Source organism: Anopheles nili, chromosome X, assembly GCF_943737925.1.
Source record: "Anopheles nili chromosome X, idAnoNiliSN_F5_01, whole genome shotgun sequence".
NCBI classification, from domain to species: domain Eukaryota; kingdom Metazoa; phylum Arthropoda; class Insecta; order Diptera; family Culicidae; genus Anopheles; species Anopheles nili.
This window is the reverse complement of record NC_071293.1, coordinates 11837312-11855496: the sequence shown is the minus strand read 5'-3', so window position 1 is coordinate 11855496 and position 18185 is coordinate 11837312. Positions and strand designations below refer to the sequence as shown.

The 18185-nt window shown below is 52.7% G+C and overlaps 1 protein-coding gene across 1 annotated transcript; it reads left to right on the top strand.

Moving 5' to 3' along the window:
- The first annotated feature begins 6011 nt into the window (after positions 1–6011).
- LOC128729223 (homeotic protein ocelliless) lies at positions 6012–13465 on the top strand. The gene is made up of 3 exons (XM_053822880.1): positions 6012–6192; positions 10764–10918; positions 12296–13465. The coding sequence occupies exons 1-3, from the start codon at positions 6012–6014 to the stop codon at positions 13463–13465; spliced, it is 1506 nt and encodes a 501-aa protein (XP_053678855.1).
- Positions 13466–18185: the final 4720 nt, after the last annotated feature.

The window sequence follows — 18185 nt, the reverse complement described above, 5'->3', positions numbered from 1 at the left end:
AATCAACGGCCAATATCAAGATTAGAAGATACAAATTTTTTATCGCCTCGAAACGATCCCCTTTGCTTAAGGGTGAGAGAGAGAGAGAGAGAGAAAGAAAGAGAGAGTGTGTGAGGGTGCGGAGTGCGGTGTCTCTATTTTCCGGTGCCGTTCGCAAGCGAGGCAGCCAAGTTAGTAGCAGCCTTTTTTGCATATTTCGACAATTTGAAGCCCGCCGGTGCGGCACGGTGAAGACGAAAGAGAGGAAGAGGGGAGGCTCAGGACGGTACCGGAATGGGCCGGGATGCCGGGTGTAATTTGTTTCCTTGCTTGTTTTTTTTTCTCGCGCCATTCCTCGTCCATGATAATTTTTCGGTGGCCAGTAGCACTGGTTGGCTCGTTTATTTTCACACGTCTCCCGGTCGATCGGAAATATCGGTAGCCAAATTCGGCTGGGCCCGCGTGAGCCGCGAGATTTGTGCTTTTTATGTCTTCCACATTTTAGAATTGGTTTTTTTTTTTGTTAAAGTTCGCCCGCCGGGAAGAATGCCATCCCCACGGATCAATCCTAAAGCGATTGTCGGCCTAACGGTGGGGGTAGTTTAATTTGGTGCCTTTTTTCCGCGCTCGATGTGGGCTGGAATGCATGTAGATGCGCACTTTTGTTTCGTGCATTTTTTGTGATTTTTTTCGACCGAAATTCTCGCATAAACGTACGAGAGACTTGAGCGAGTCAGTAAGCGACGAACCCATCTTTACACAGGCTGCGTGTCCTTGCGCCTGCTTTGCTCACATGCCTTTTTCTTTGTCTTACTAGTATTTCTTTGTCTCCCATGCTTTTTCTCTCTCTCTCTCTCTCTCTCTCTCGCACCCACTCACTCCCTCTCACTCACCGGCCGCGTGGTCTTAATTTTGGGTGTGATAAATGATTACAACGCCTCCGGGGACGGTCAGTTTCGTCACACGAGTGCGTATCTAGGTCGCGCCACCTGTTCGGTTGGATGGTGCGAGTGCGAACCGTTTTTGAAAAATCATAACTTAAATTTGAATAAATCGAATAGCACAAAAAAATGAGAAAAAAATTTATGTTTCCCAAAATGCCACCACCCGACGGTGATACGATCGCAACCAATTACGGGGCCGGTTTTTAGGGTCCCCGGGTGGGGGAAAAACGGGGCACGAAGGGGCTGTTTGTTTGGCTTTTTCCTACCACCTCACTACACCTTCCCAGTTCCCGCGCCCATCATCCGGCAGACATTTTTGTGATTGATGTTGTCACCTTCGCCTAGATCGGTGGCCGAGAGGCGTCCCGTTTCGTCGCCCAAAACTAGTTCGACGGACACTACCCTTCTGATTTACTTCTCGGCTCAACCCTCCCTCTCCGTTTCGCCTTCCCTTCGCCCACGGTTTAATGCCGACGCCTTATGTAAGCAAACCTTAATTAATGCAATTAGCTGCACCGAGCGCCGTCGGCGTCGAATCGAAGCGCCTCCTGATCGGTAGGAGCGACGGTGTGATGGGGGGGGGGGGGGGGTGAGTGGTAGCAGAAGACAGAAGGGTCCGAAAGGGTGGCGGGTGGGGAAACTCGCCCGAAGAAAGCCGTACTTGTTTTGATTGATTTCATTTGAATAATCGAAACAACACGAAACGGCACTTTTTCTGCCGGCCCCGAGAGACGCACACACACACACACACACGAGCGCAGTTTTTATACACCCCATGCCCCTCCTTCACCACCATCACCACCACCAGGGGCCTTCTCTACTGGCCTTGGAGCACTGGCGCTGGACCGCAACACAACATTTCAATAAATTCTTATCCTTCCCCGGGACGAGGCTGGCGGTGTGCGACCCCTAGCCATCTATGATCAGTGTGTATTTGTGCGTGCATGTGTGTGAGCTGTCCGAATGCATCCGAGGGTTGCCGTGAAAGCCCCCGCGAAAGCGCCCCGAGCGAGCCCCGCGAGGAGAGCGAGGCTATAAATCATCGATCGAACAAGGGCCCCTTCGGGGTGAGGGTGGTAACGGTTGGCGGGAGCTCGTCTAGGCTTCCTAAGCGGGCGAAGGAAGGTGAGGGAGTAAGGGAAGGTGAAGGAGGGGATAAACCTGTCCGGTATGTAATGGTGTCACTTCGGATCGTTGCCTGATTACGCCGCGTCTGCCGTCTTGATAATTTTGGAATTCAGAAAAATAAAATATACACAGAGAGAAAGAGAGAGAGAGAGAGAGCGAGATGAAAGAATGTGTGTGGAGGGCTGAGAGCAGGGGAACAAATACCGGAGCGCAGGGTGGAGAGAATAATACCAATAAACGACGGAGCGGAGGGAAAAAACCGTTGCCGTTGAATATTTTATTGATTCGTTTCGGTTCTTTTAACATTTTTTTTACTTCATTTTTTCGGTTGATTTCGGGACCTCTTGGGGGTCGTTTAGCCTGCTGGCTGCAGCCCAGAAACCGCGAAGAGACGTGTCTGCAATTAACCGGATGCCGGTACAGTGGGGGTGAAGCAAACAAAAAAAAAACGATGCTCCAAATTTTCCTGCACGAATCGACAAACGCGCAAAATTCCGCGATCGCGATCTTGTACGCGAGTGTTTTACATGCATGTGTGTGGGAGAGAGAGAGAGAGAGAGAGAAAAGGACCCTTCGGATAGGGCCACGCGGGGATGGAAACCGAAAATCCGACCATCCGTCGGGTGTAGATTTTTCATGGCTCGCTTTCCTTTTCTATTCTTTCTTTTTTACGCCTCTTTATTCCAATTCTCTCTATCACTCTCCTTCTCGCTAAATCCCCGACCGATCGGAAGCGAGGGCCTGATCCCAAACGGACGGCCTGTTAGCTAGATTTACACTTTTCACACCTCATTACCGAGGGCCCCCGAAGCATCGATTAACGGGCGCTTTGTTTTAACGCTTGATTTTATGCGTTTTTTCTTCCTTTTGTTCCCTGCCACGGGTTTTATGGTGCGAGGGGCACAAGAGGAAGGGAAGGTGTTCGAACATCGAAGGGCTCTGGAGCGATCGGCATCATCCGGTGACAGGCTCACGCGATTAAGATGAGCCTAAGGATGAGTCACAGTTAGCTTGACGTTTGAATTTCGAGCCCAATTTTCGTCATCCAGCGGTTCGTTCACCAGCCGAACAGCCACCTCAAAAGGGGTTGCTGATGTAAAAAGGCAAAAGCCACCCAAAGCACGATCCGCCAAAAGATGAACGGAGTGTTTTGAAACACTAAAAGAAAAGAAGGAAAAAAAGAAGAGAAAACAAAACGTCATGCTAAGACCGGGAGCGCCTGGAATTATGCAAGCGGCACATTCCACTGGCAAAACGCGCCAAGCGGGGCAAAACCGGCGGCAAATTAAAACCAAACTCCCGTGTGTCCAGAAGAACGCGAAGAAGAAGAAGAAGAAAACACAGCCGCCCGGGAACGGTGGCACGGCAAGACAGAGAAATACCCATGTTTGATCTTCGGGCTTCATCAGATTAGGTGAAATTAATTTGATCTCTTAATTTTATTAATGACCGCGGAGTGAGCATTCTCGTCCGATCGTCTGCCGCCCCCGGCTGCTGGCCGTATCGATTTCGGCCGCCTCCTTCTCCATCCCGTTCCCTTTCACTTCCCTCCATCCTCTCTCTCTCTCTCTCTCCTTTTCCCTCGGCCCAGTAGCTGGGGCGGATCGTTTATCTTGCCCGCCAACCTCGCCACAAACCGGAGGCTTCCACGGGGCCGATATCTGATTCATATTACATCGATTTAAATCGCCGGCGGGATGAGATTGATTAAGTGATTATCGGCGCGCCGCACGGGGGTTCGTCGCTTCACCGCAACACAGCTCATGTCTCTCTGTCTCTCTCTCTCTCTCTCTCTGGTCAGCCGAAGCGAAGAACAGCGGGTTGAGCCTTTTTTTTTTCTTCATTCGATCCTCCACTTTGATGGGCGACCTCGGTTAAGGCGGGCTGGAACTCGCAGAACGCACCCCGGCGGAAAGGGTGTTTTGTTTTGTTTTGTGGGTGTTGGTTTCCCCTCCCCCTCCCCCACCGTGCACCATCGGCATGCCGGTGATTTAACGCGATCCCGCGCAGCTGAGCAATTATGATAGCAGGCGGTAGGCGCCGCCATTTGGGGCGATGAGATTTATGATCGAAAGCAGCTGCCCCCTTTTTCGCGGCGATGAAGCCCTTCGTTTGGGAGATTGCGGAATTCCACGCGTACGTGCCGCTTAACGGGACCACACACATACACGCACGACTGCCCAGCGGTGCCTGTCAGATTTCTAACGAGATGACACTTGGCCGCGGATTCTCGAGCGCTGTCATCGTCGCGGGATCGTCCACTCGACCAAAAAAAAAAACGTGGCCCCGTTTGTGGGGTGGAAAATTTAATGTTGATTCATGTTCGTGCCACGATTTCACCGCGGCTAATTGAATGAAATTTATTTTCTCGCACTCGAACGATCATCCCCACGGGGCGAGTTGTGTGCAATATTTACGCCCTCAATCAATGCCGCACTGTCGGCTTACTGTAGTTTATTTTTTGTTGCTCTCTTTCGCGCACAACCATGAGTCTCGGGTGGGCTGAACGTGCAGAGGTCGATTTGAACCCTACCGAAGGGCTACCAACGACCGAACCGGCCGTGTGACAAATGTGATGAACGTGCCCGAAACAAACCGGTGACTCCCGTGGCGTTGCGCCGTTCGACCACGCAGATCGGGGCATGATCGGTTGAATGTGGTGTGGCCCTTTGTCGTAGTCACGACCGGCACGTCCCGGTGGCCCTAGAGAAGGTGACACGTTTGCTTTCTCAGCCGGTGGTTCTCTCGTTCTTGCTCAGGAAGTCACTGAGCTCGAGTCACAGTCGATTTAGGGCCGCCGTTTCTGAGCTCACGCGGTTTTGGTGTGCAAATGAGCCGACAACTGAATTAGGGAACGTGTGCAACCCACCCTCGGGTGGCCTCCAACGTGTCCTGGATCCCGCGGACTTGCCGCCGAACGAAGATGCGCGACATCAGCTATATCTCGGAGTCTCTCGCGGATAGCGCGCGACATTCCGCGTCTACTCCGGCGTCCGTCGGTATGGCTTTATCATCCACTTGTGTCCCCTCTACACGCAACTCATCTAACCTTCCCAGGGGGGTTGAGATTCTGCGGCCGATTAGCGACAGGCGGCTCGTCTAGCGTCGCCGGGATGAGTGACAAATATTTCGACACGGAACCCCGAACCACGGGTCTAGAACTTTTTCGATACCTTTTAATGGATTATTTATGTTCTCGCCGTCTCGGCCGGTTTTACCGTCCCGTTTCGGTTTGTGCCGGCATTCCGAAACGCGGCCACCCTAAACCACCCGACCCGTCCCGCCACAAAGCCGGCGGCCGGCGAAAGCGGGAGAAAGAAAGATTCCCCGCAGCCCGGGGGATATCTCGGAGGGAAAGCAAGCACAAAACAAACAACGGACGGATTGCCACCATCCCGAGGTAGGCTCGTTTCGGGAGATTATCCTGCCGTGCTGCCACCACCACCACGGCCACCTCCCGGGGACTCCGGAGATCGCCTATCGCAGGAGGAGGTCCGGATTCCTGGGATGGACCGATTAGCTCAGAAACTCGCCGGTACACCCGTTGGAGGTGGATGGCAGGGATAATCCCGGGACGTCCCGGTGGGTCAAGGTCGGAACACGGAGGCCCTTTTCGGTCCGGGAGGTGGCTCCCGGTTTTTGTATTTTTGTTTTTCGGTGATGTCCTCGGAATGTGGTCCTGAACGTCCTGATCTCAAAGACACCGCGCAAAAACTGCTTGCTTTCGCGCTCAAATTGACAATGGCCTTTCATCGTGAGCCCATGAGCTAAAATAGCCCCTTTTCAACCCCTCTCTCTCTCTCTCTGTCCCATTCCAGCCCAGGCAGCACCGAAGACGCGTGGACCGGACACCGCAACACCAGCACCGTGAGCAGCTACGCGCATCAGTACGCGTCTGTTGGGGGCCGCTACTGCCAGCAACACCCATCCACCGTGGCGCTCCACTCGACCGAGGCCCTTATGGCGGGCTTCCTGAAGTCGTCCGACCTCGGGCCGCACCCGCACGGTTACGGGTCCGCCCATCATCCGCACCATGCCCACCCGCATGGACCTTTACCGCCCGGAATGCCTATGACATCGTTAGCCCCGTTCGGTCTTCCCCACGGGCTAGATGCTGTAGGATTTCCGCAAGGTATGTGGGGTAAATATTCGCTTTTTTTACGCTCTTTTATCTACGGCGAAAGGGGGCGCGACACCACACGCCCGCGACACATTCCGCTACACCCGGCGGCGCGCTAATCCCGCGGCCATGTCAAGAGCCCTTAAGGGTTCCGGTAGCAGGGCGTTTATGTCGCGGCCCTTTCACGCGCACGTTTCACGGTGGTGTCCCTTTTTTTTCCCCAGCGTGGAATGATTGATTCCCGTCGTGGAAGCCATCTTGGGAAAAAAGGGCACCCCGTAACCTAACCACCCCCCCCCCCACGCCTTTCCAGCCCACCCGTTTTTTTCCCGCTTTCCTTCCCAATTTTACCCCAAAAAAACCAAAAACAACCCACACCCACAGTAGTTTGTGTAGGCAAGGTAGCCGTAGTTTCGTGTTCGCGCTTATCTGAAACGAGAGAAAAAAAAAAGATGGTCGACCTGCGGAAGTGCTAAGGAAGGGAGTGGGGGTGAGGGGGGGGGAAGTAACCAGAGGGGAGCCTCCGTTTTCGCTTCCGACGGGACGCTTCCCAAAATTACGCTCGAGTGATCACCGTGACAATAATTCATCCGTCACTCCTCGGCTGCGCACCTTTTTTCTCCCTCATTCTCTTTGTGTGTGTGTGTGTGCGTGTGTGCTTCGTTTTGTTGCTGTTATTATTTATTCCCCCTGGCCATCCGCCTCCCCCACCCCCCCCCCCCCCCATTCCACGACCAAAGCCTTCATCCCCAGCGAGCCTTCCATCAAAGCGTCGATCCGCCGACGGGGCGGCTACTTGTGGGCTTCGAATTCGAGCCTTTTCGCCCTCATCCTCTTTTCTTGTGCTTTTGTGTATGTGTGTGTGTGTGTGCAACTCCTCCCTCTCCCTCTTCATTCATCCCCCGCACCGATCGGCGTTCCCACGACGGGGTTCCTTTTTCGTTCGCTCGTGCGTTTATTTTCCCCCGCGAAATGGGCCCGGGCAATGGCGAGCGGCAGCCCAGCCGCCCTTTCAAGATGGCGACCGGGCGCCATTCACTCGCGGGGCATTCTCCAAAAAGGAAGAGAGACAACAACAAAAAAACAGCGAACAAGAAGGGAAAAATGCAGCCACGAAAAAGATATAAATGACAGGCCGCCACCGTCGCAAGCGCGATGGAACTGGGAAAAACCTTCCCGGTCAACTTTTTCGGCATTTTGTTGTTGCTGTTGCTTTTGCTTTTCGCCGATCGCCCCTCGTTCATCCCCCCCCCTCCTCACACCGCTTCCCTGTCTTGGGTTTTTGGTGGTCGCGGGTTTCGGTTGAGTGACAAATTAAATTTTAATGAATCGAGCAGCGACCATTTGCACCCCGCACCCCGTCACGCGCTCCGGTCGGATGCTTTGCTCGGTTTTCAACCACCCCCCCCCCCTCCCTCGCTCCCTCTCCCGCAACCCCCTTATGGCCACGCAATTTCCGCGCAATGGTTCGCGAATCGAACTGGGAGCCTCACGCAGCTGTCGTGCCGTGGCGGAGGGCGCCATCGTTTGTCGCGATAAACCGCTTACCCGTGGGGGGGTGGTAGAGCTCCAAGAGGGTGGGTCCAGCGGGTTGGAAGGGATGATTAATTTTGCAAACGAACTGCGCTGTCCATCGTGAAACGTCGTCGTCGTCGTCGTTCGTTGGTTGCTCGAATTACGTCGACCCGGTCACGACCCCTGATGGGTGCCTTTTGGGGCGACCGGAAGCCGCCAACGGGAAAGCGTATCCTTTGTGTGTGTGTGGGGGTGGGTGGGTGGTTGGGTGCACAAACGGGGCTTCGGGTGTTTGTGGCTGTGTGTCTTTGTAGGGCTTCCAAAAGGGCCAGCACGCCACCGTTTGTTCTTTCTCCAAGGCCCACCCGAGTTTTCCACGGGGACGATCGATTTTTCCACCCTCGCACCTTGGATGCGCCAATCCTGCCACCATCGCCCTTATCAGAGTAGGCTCTCTTCATGCGTGGTCGCGTGCTGGAACCATGGTGGAACCTAAAACACCAAAAAGAAAAAAAGACGGCAGCTCAAAAGGGACACAAATTGAAATTCAAACACAACACTCGCGCCAAGCCACACGACTGCAGCCGACATTCAATATCGCAACCGAAAGATCCTGCCGCGGGGTTTCCCGCGCCCTTTCCCCGCACCACACAAGGGACACGCCCGGGGGGAGGGGGGTAATTGATACGTGCCCTCTTCCTGCGAGAATCGAATGCGATGGTTCACTTGCTGGCCGCAGGCCGGTCACTCGGCAAAACCCGACGGTTCTAAATTTTCCCGGAGTGTTTGCATATCAATTACCCCTCGGCGGTGGCACAGGGTGTGGGCGCGTGCCTTACAGGAGCCCCCTTTTCCGGGGTGTTGTTTTTGTTTTTCCAACCTTACTTTCCAACCGCGCGACTTTCTACGTGCTGTGGGTAAATATTGACACGACACTCTTTGCCGGCACTCGTTGGCACGGAAAAACACTCACACAGACACACACGAACACATCAGTGTTGAGCATCCCCCACCCGGAGATGCTGAAAAGCCTCCTTCTTCAAAGATGGCGCCACACGATCGACGGCAGCACCGCGAATAAACGGCAACAAACGCTGCAACAAACAAAGGAGAAGACCCGCCATAATGGACGCCATTTTGTTTAGCCCTGTACGGGTCCCAGCCGGTTCCGGGGTCCCGAGCCGAACCCCTTTTTCCGCCGTTCCATGACAGGGCTCTACGTGCCAGCCATAAATCAGCGTACCCCAGGGGTTGCGGCGGTTATTTTTCCTTGGTTGGTCCTTTTTTTTCTGCGCTCTCCTTCACGCGCTCAGGGCGCACGTTCGCAACCTGGTAGCGGCGTGAGGCGTGATTCGGAATAAATTTGTCAACCTCCGGGGTCGCATCTGCCGCATGCGAGACGAGAGCGTGTGCCTGCGTGTGTGTGTGTGTGTGCGCACCCCCCGAAGGGGGTTGTGCCGCTTTGTTCGCCGCAGTTCCGCTGTTTTGTTTCATTTTCTCCTGCTGTTACTGCCGTTGGTTTGGCTCTTTTTTTTGGCTGCTGTTGGTCGTGGTCGTTTTTCCTTCTTTTTTCGGACCGTTTTCCGGCCCCGGCCCGGTGGCATCCGGCATCGATGGGAAGGGCCACAGAGCGCCACCCGACGTCAACGGCCACCGCCGCCGGCATCGGGCTCATAAACCGTTTAACCACTTTACGAGCCCCCAACGAGGTGGCGCGGGCTTTTCCGTGGAAAGACCCAGCCGCCCTAATTGTGGTGGCTCGCGAAATCGCTTTATTGTGAGTGTGGCCACTTGCAGCTGCCCTCCGGGTGGTGCCCACCGCTTTATGGGCTCGTTAGGGGTTAGCATTTCTGTTTCGCGCGCGTCCGGTTTTAATTTTCTGCTCAGTTTTTTATTATCTCTTCGTCTGGGCGGCTTCTGATGGTGGAACGGTTTGGTGGGCTTTACAACGGCATCGGTCTGGATATGAAAAGAAAAAAATTCAACCCCAACATTCAACACACACACACTTCTTCTCGTGTTCACGCATTCAATCGTCGCAGCGTTTCGGTAAAATGGGGCAGCGATTTTAGGTTCGCGTTTCTAATCACAGCCAAACCACCATTACCTTGATCTTGCAGCCGAACTAACTTTGCTTCCTATCTTGCAGGACATCCCAGGCTCGCGGCCCAACCGCCACGGCACCCCACCACTGGCAGGAGCAGCGTTCAGTGTCGCGATAAGGCGCCTTCTCCATCCGGAAGCGCTTTTCCCCGCATTCCTTTGGCTTTGTTTTTCCAATTTCCATCGATCAACTTTTCGCGGCGGGAGTGTTTCCGTTGCGATCAATAAGCGCTACGTTACATTGGGCACACATTTTGATGCTTTTCGGAATAAATAGCGTACATATAGATCAGTTTTCCCTGTATTACTACTTTTTTTTGCTCATTTTATTGGGAAAAAAGGTTCAAACTGACTAATTCCGCAATCAGCTCAATCAACAGCTATTCAGTAAACGATCAGTTTCACCTGCTTCGATTATGCACCGAATTATTTGTGTACAGATTTGAAATTGACGCCAAATGACAAATGTCAAGCCGATCAAAAGATGCCGTCAAATGCATTGCGTAAACAAAAGCACGTGCCCAATCAATTGTAACGTAGCGTTTAGTTAACCATTCGGAAAACCCTTTTTTCTTATTCTGTTGGCCATCTAGGCCTCGTTTCGGACTGATTGTTTTACATTTTCCCACCACCGGATCGACATTCAGATAGTAAAACCCTCGGTTTAAACTCCTGTTCCTCGTATTTCGTCTTCAAAATTGTACCTTCCCCAGTTTCGGTTTCGATTGTTCATCCCGCTTATTTTCCTCGCGCCATGTTTTCCTCCGGTATTTTTTTCTCGTTTTTTTGCGTTTCAGATAGTTGGAATTGGTTTCGGCTAGTGTAAACTCACCCCCAAACACCCTTAACCCTAAAAAAACCCACTCCCGCACCAAAAACTCCTCGTACCCCGTGATTAAGAGCCGCCCAGTTTGTGTATTAATATTTCTTTTCTTTTTTTGTTTTTTTCCTTCCATTCTGCGTTTCCCGCACAGGCGTGAACCCACGAAAGCAACGCCGCGAGCGAACCACCTTCACCCGGGCACAGCTGGACGTGCTGGAGGCCCTTTTCGGCAAGACACGCTATCCGGACATTTTCATGCGCGAGGAGGTGGCACTAAAGATCAACCTTCCTGAATCTAGAGTACAGGTGAGTGACGGGAAGAAAAAAGCCGAGTAAACTCCCCTGCGCATTGTCACCGGACGGGGTGGGAATTTTCCGTCGGCGGAACATGTGCCGGAAAAACGTGCCTCCCGGCTCAAATGACACCACCACTCAGCACCCTTCGCGATGGGCGTGTGTTCCGTGGGCAGGCCCTTCCGGTGACGGTTGTTTGCGGCAAATTAAACATTTATGGTGCCCGGTTTGCGGTGCCCGCGCTCGGTGAAGTTTGTTGATTTAATTTTAATTTTAAATCAATTTGCCCCTCGGCGGTTGCGAGGGTGGCCGTTCGGTTTGGGGTTGTTATTTTATGTTTTTCCCCCTTTTTTTCGCACCCTCGCGCACGCCCGCCCGAAGGGATGCTGCGTTCGTTTGCTATTCCCTTCGAAGGGTGCATAAATGGAGTGATAATCAAGGGATTTGATATTCATGCGTCGTTTTGCGCGCTCGGGTGGTGGGTTTTTGCTTCTTTCTTTCTTTTTTTTTTCTCCCGACGCGTCGCACAAAGCGGAAAATCCGCCTCGTTTTTCCGGCCGGCTTGTTCGCGGGAAAACCGACACCGGCAGAGCGCTCTGGCGTCACTTCTTCTTGCGCGTGGTTCTACTTTTTGCATCGTTTCGGGCTCGGTTTCGGGATTTTTCAATTCCCAAAGAACCGTTGCCGTGATTTGCGCGTAAAGCAACACGCATCGAGCGGGCTTTTTCGCGTGTAACAAATTTTCCCCTCCACGGGACCTTCGGCCCGTGCAAATAGAAACCCGGAACATCTGTTTCCCGTCAGCACCCCGAGACCTCGGGGCCACAAACTCGGGGTGCAAACAGACGCGCTCCTATTTGCCCTTCGCACGGTTTCTGGGCTTTAGGAAAAACTTCTGGCGCAAACAAACCGACCTAAGCAAACAACCCGAACCCGATGATGGCTTCATTTTCGTCCGACCAAGCGCCTGTCATCGATCATCATCGAGGTTTGCGCGCCCAAAAAACGGCCTCACCCGTGCTCGACAGCTGGCTCGGTTGGGAAAATGAATTTTCCGCTCCGTCGGCAAAAACCGTCCACCCCCAGGGGACCACCGGCTAATGAGTTTTTTTTCCTCCCGCCCAACCGATAAGCAACAATAGCTAGAAAAGAAATCCAAAATCGCTCATTTCCCACCTGCCGTGGTTTCTCGACGCCCTGTTCAGCTCCAATTCGTTTCCCATTTTCCAGCACAAACCCCTCGAGAGGAACCGGCCCTCCCGCAGGGGTAGTGATTACAGGGCATTCGATTTTCCGCCCGCACGGGACAGGGACGCAAGCAGCGTTTTCCCAAGTGCCACCTACTAATCCCACACGGTCTGTGGTTTCGCTTTCCTCTCTCTTCTGCAGGTTTGGTTCAAGAATCGACGTGCCAAGTGCCGGCAGCAACTCCAGCACCAGTCCTCGTCCAATCTCAACAGCAGCAAATCGTCCGGTGGTGGAGGCTCCAGCGGGTCATCCCGTGGTGGCGGGTCTGGTCAAACCGGCGGCAACAGTGGCCCTTCCGGGGCCGGTTCAGGCTCGTCCGGTGGCACCAAAAGCTCGCTGGTGAACGCGAACAACAAACCGACGATTAAGCACACGCCGATGAACAGCAGCCATGGGGCGGGCGGCGCAAGTGGGCCCGGTTCCGGTCCAACCGGTGGCAACAATGGCGGAGCGGGTGGTGGTGCGGGTGGTGGTGGTGGTGCTCCGACAAACCCGGCCGGACCCGGACACAATGGGCCGCTCGGTTTGAGCCACAGCAATGCCTCACCGATACTGCCGATCACACCGTCGACCTCCGTCAGCCCGCCGATCAACGTGATCTGCAAGAAGGAACAGCCCTCGTCCTACCACCATGGAGCGGGCGGTGGTGGTGGTGGCGGTGGAGGCGGCAACGAAGGCGGCGCGGGCATGAAGCCCACCGGGTACGACCTGCTGAAGGACTCGGAGCTGAACCTCGCGCACCATTCGTCCTCCGCCTACGTTAACATCAACTCGCGGCTAGGGCAGTCGCTCAACTCGGCCGGTGTCGTCGGAGGCGGTGTCGGAGGTGTCGGAGGCGGTGTCGGAGGTGTCGGAGGTGGTGTCGGAGGTGTCGGAGGTGGGCTCGGAGGTGTCGGTGTCGGGGTGGGTGGTGGCGGTGCCGGCGGGTTAGGCAATGGACCGTCCGCTGGCAACCTGACACCACTTGGGTCGAACTCCTCCATCATGACGACACCGTCGCCACCGATCACACCGCAGACATCCCACAATCCGCTCTCGTACGTGCCGAACCACGAGACGTACAACTTCTGGCACAACCAGTACCAGCAGTACCCGAACAACTACAACACGCCGTCCTACTACAGCCAGATGGACTACTTCCAGAACCAGAACCAGAGCAACTACAACATGGGCCACACCGGCTACACCACGTCCGCCAACTTTGGGCTCGCGTCGACGTCCGCACTCGCCGGTCCGATGGGCTCGCAAACCTTCAGTCCGAACGGGCTCGATTACATGAACCCGCAGGATAAGTACGTCAACATGGTGTAAGTAGCCGGCCCGCGCTAGGACCCGCTCTCCCGGTGCGCTTCGCCCGGTGTCGACGACCTCCTAGCCCCCTGCACCCTTCCCCGACCGGCACCCGCCCGATCCGACAGTATCATATCAAGAAACGGAAGCCAAGGTGACCCCTTGGTCGACCCTCGCGGAAGGATCACCATTCACCCCAGCAGTGGGTGGTGGTAGACGAAAGTGGCGTCGGTTGGTGGAGAGAAAGAGAAAAAGAGCGGGAAAGCACCTCACTGCCGGTAGAGCACGCGCATTTCCAAGGAGGCGGGGAGGGGAATTTTCCATTGCCGTAGTACACGCGCCAGCCGGAACTCTCGAAGGGCGCTGTTTGTGTCTCGTACAACCACTCGAAGGAAGCCACAAAAACTATGAAGCAAACACATGGAAACAGGAAAAGCGAACGAAACCAGCAACCGGAGCCGGGCGCTAGCCAACAAACGAGAGAAAACGGGAAAACAAAGAATAAAAATCGAAGAAGAACACAGTTACGCAAAACGAAGCAAACACAAGAGTAGACAAATGATATCAAATAGCTCATATCAGTATTTTCGCTCGTTTTTGGTTGGGTTTTTTTTTTAAATTTTGTTTCTCCCCGCTCCGGTTGGTTCATCGGAGGGGGTGGTGGTGGTGGTGACGGTTAGGATGTGCCGCAATTCGATTTCAACCCCTCCACATTTCCCAGCACTCCTCGCAACCATCTCAACCTCCACCCTTATCCAAAACTAAGGTAAAGAAAAGAAAGGTGAGAAGCTTGGAGGTATATGTGTATAGGATGATTTTTTGTTTTAAAATTAAACAAGTATGAACTGATCTTAGCGCGGCACGGTGGAACAACCCTCTCCTGCCCACATCCTTCCCTGCATCTACCATTTTTTCCTCATCCTCATCCTTCTTAGTGGCTGCGTGAGTGTTAAGCTGCAGGATTTTTGCCTTTTTCGTTATCCCTCGGCACTAACGCAACCCCATCTTAAAGGGGTTGTATGTATTGAGCAACAAAGAAAGAAAGAGAGAGAGAGAGACCCTTTGATCCCCCAGCGCAAGCAAAACAGTGCAATTTAGTTCGAGTTTAACGCGGAAAAGTTGAGGTGAAAAGTGAAAATGAACGCGAAACGATCGGCAGCAGCACTCCGTTGACAGCCACCATTCTAACTCCGCGGTTCATGCACTCTGCTTGCATGTAGTTGGGCAGGGAAGCGGCACGAGGAGTAAAAAGAAGAAGCGAACAAACGGAAACCATCCCCCTGCGTCTTTACGACCCCCTCCGCACTATCGGCTAACGGGCAAGGCGGGCAGCCGGGGAAAGGCCTAGATGTAGATGGCGCCATTGTTGCGCCCGAACGGTAACACACCTGTGCGGTTCTAGGTAGTATATGGATATAAATATATATAAATATATATATACATAATTTTTAATTGAAAATTAAAATATTTTAACTGTATATCGTACACTATTTAAGTTCGGCTAGATTGTAAGGAGCGCTGAAGTGAAACAAGGAAGGGAAGGGAGAAGCAAGATGACGGGCCGAAGGAAGTGAAGAAAAAAAAAGAGGAAAACTCTCTAGCACTAGGTACACTATTTTCCACCCTTCCCCTCCTATTTTTCCAATATTCGCGAGCAAATCGGAGTGAACGAGCGAATAGACGAGAAAACCAGGCATACGTGGAAGAGCTAATAGTGTGTGTGTGTATGTGTGTGCGTGCATGTGTGTAAATGAGTGAAAGCGTGCGAGAAACGGTGAGAATGCATGGGACAGTGTTTGCAAGTACATGAGAAAAATCGTAAAGAAATAAAACTAAATAATACACACACAAAACAAGAGGAAGCAAAAGAAAAAACCACATACAGACACACAAACGATGCGCGCGTGTTAAATTAAGAACACCGATATTGTGCGAAGCGATATGTGTAAGGCGCAGTATTTGCTGTAAAACGGAATGGAATAAATCGAGATTATAGTTTATAAAAATCGGAAAGCAAACCACTCTTACTGGCGCTGGGCTTGGGGGACAATTTGGATGGAGAAATGGAAAAAAAGAAGTAAAGAAAAAAGAAAACAACCGACAAATCGAAGATAAGTAGCGAAAAAGAGAAAACAACGGGACACTGAAACAATACAGGAAAACACGACACATGACAACTCAAAGGTGACAACGAAATGTGACAAACTAGTGGGCAAAGAAATCACACTCACCCTCATACACAGCTACTCTTACACACACACACACACACACACACACACACACACACACACACACACACATACACACACACGCATACGCTGACATATTTTGCATTGTGGTAGCGGGAGCGGGAACACGGGACGACGAAAAATCGAAACACGTTGTAGTCTGTGAAAACTCGAAAAAGAAAATACAAAAGCAACAAACAAACAAAAACAAGCGGCAGGCTAAAAAATCGAAAAAGTCCAGAGACAGGAAGGGGACGGACCATTCTTTCGGTGGAGCAAGTGGGAGAAAAGGGGGTGAAGGGTGCCGAGGGAGGGGAAACAGTAGAACAAAGATGGTTGCAAATGCAGGCGAGTGAAAAGCGAGAAAATCGAGGCAAAACTCCTCCCAAACAAGGATGGTGATTGCAATGGAGCTGCATTTCAGCCCAACATACACACACACACAAACATACTCACACTCACGGTGACATACCCCCCTCCACCTCCTCTTGCACCACCCATCTCCCACCAACCCCAGTTGCTGCTCCACCAAAACTGTCATATCCTAGGCGCCACACAGCGATTTACCAGGCTCTCGCACGCCCCACCCTGCGTTGTACATAGTATTCGGTAAAAAGAAAAACCCATTATTGAAAAACTATATTATCTCCAAAAAAGGGCAAAATGATATAAAAATATATTGATCAAAAAAAAAACCAACACAGCTAATAATAGAAACCGCGCGGTGCCTCCTCACTAGGCTCATCGTGCAGGCATCCGAAAAAGAAAATATGAGCGCAAAAATCAAGCGAGCAACAACAGCAAAAAAATGGCATCCGAAAAAAGGCTCGCCGCCGCCGCCGCCGTTCGTTCGTTATCTCGCCCCGGAGATTTGTTCCGCTCGCGTACTTACGCGGGCATTTCGGCGTTGCTCTTTTTTTGTTTCTTCCTTTTTTCGGGTGTCCCTTTTTTGACTGGTGTTTTGTTGTCGCATATTTATTTCCGCGTCGATTTGGCGGCAGGCGCTTGAGCTTTTTTCCTCATTTTTGCTGTTGCTGTTTGTTGCTTAAGGTGCTGGCTGGCTTCGCTTCTTCAGCCGTCTGCGTCGCGCGGCTTATGTTTCCGCGTGTCGGGGAGGTTGTTTTGTTTTCCTTTTTTTTTTTAGTTTCTCTCTCCGCTCGGGTTGGGGCTTTTCTTGTTGTTCCTCATGTTGGCCGACTCCCGGCACCGGGCGGCTTATCTTTCTACTTTCGGCAACGGCGGCGGAACCGCACCCGCCTAAGATGTCGTGTCGCCTGCTATCGCTAAAATTCAAAATTATTCAACGACAATTATGGAGCTCGTGCCGGGCGGCGATAGTGCTTGTAAATGGGGGAGAGAAGGGAGAAGCGGGAGGAGGAGGGGGAAGGGGAAGGGGAGTCTTCTTCCCCCCTGCCCCTGCTCGAAGGCAAGGGAGGAAGAGGGGAAGGGAGAGCACGCGTGCCCGCACACGCGCGCACAAACACACGCACGAGCTCCCGAACGGAGGATCGAAAAGGATTCGACGATGGACATCAGAAAGCAGAGTAAACAGCTGTTGTTTTGGGGGGGGTGTCCCGGGAGGAAGAACGGGTGACGGGGTTGATATGATGGAAAAACACTAAATCCATGTGCACGGTTAATGTGAATTTATTTATTCTAGCCATTCCGCAAACCATCACCCAAAACCACCCCTGGCTGCCTAATGCACCAACACGCGAAAGAGTGGTCTGGCGTGCGAAATAATAATAATAATGAAAAAATGCGTGAATTAAGAAGAAAGAAAGGCAAAGTGAGTGAGGCAGAGTGAGAGAGAGAGAGAGAGGGAGAAATAAAGACGGGGATACGGCTCCGCAACAAACGGGGCACTTTTCTACCCCCTTTTTTATCTCAGGTGGCAGTTAGAGTGGTTTCTGAGTGGTTCTCCAAAGGGAAAGGCAAGCGGTATGCAAACAGAGAGAGAGAGAGAGAGAGAGAACAAAAGAGAATAATATTGCAAGAGTAAGAGAGGCGACCAGGAGGGCTGCAAAAGCACGCGGGCGGGAGCGAGAAAGAGCGAAGGATGTGCGAGTAGGAGTAAGGGTTGACTCGTCAATTTGACCGCCCGAAGGCGCTGGAAGCATTTTATCGACTTTTAAAATTTCCATAAAAAAAGCATTTGTTTATTTATTGTTATTGGGCGAGCGGTAGAAATGGAGATGTGCCGGCGGCGCACAAGGGGCAGGGAATGCAGCCATATCCGACCTCCGGGGGCCCGGTGGTGGTGGACGAAAATTGTTCTGATAGTGCGCCCTGGCCTCAGTGATGTCATCAGGCGCGACTCCGACGTCTGCTGGTTCAGGTTGGAGACCGGCGACATATGTGTCGAGCTCGCGAGTGTGGGTCGTCGGAGTTCGGGCGGAATTGGCGCTATTGCGAGCCTGCCCGTGGCTGGTGATTTGGCAGGGGTTTGGTAGAGCTTTGATAGAGGTCTGGCAGGGTCTGAACATTGTCTTGGAATAGCGCGTACGACCGTG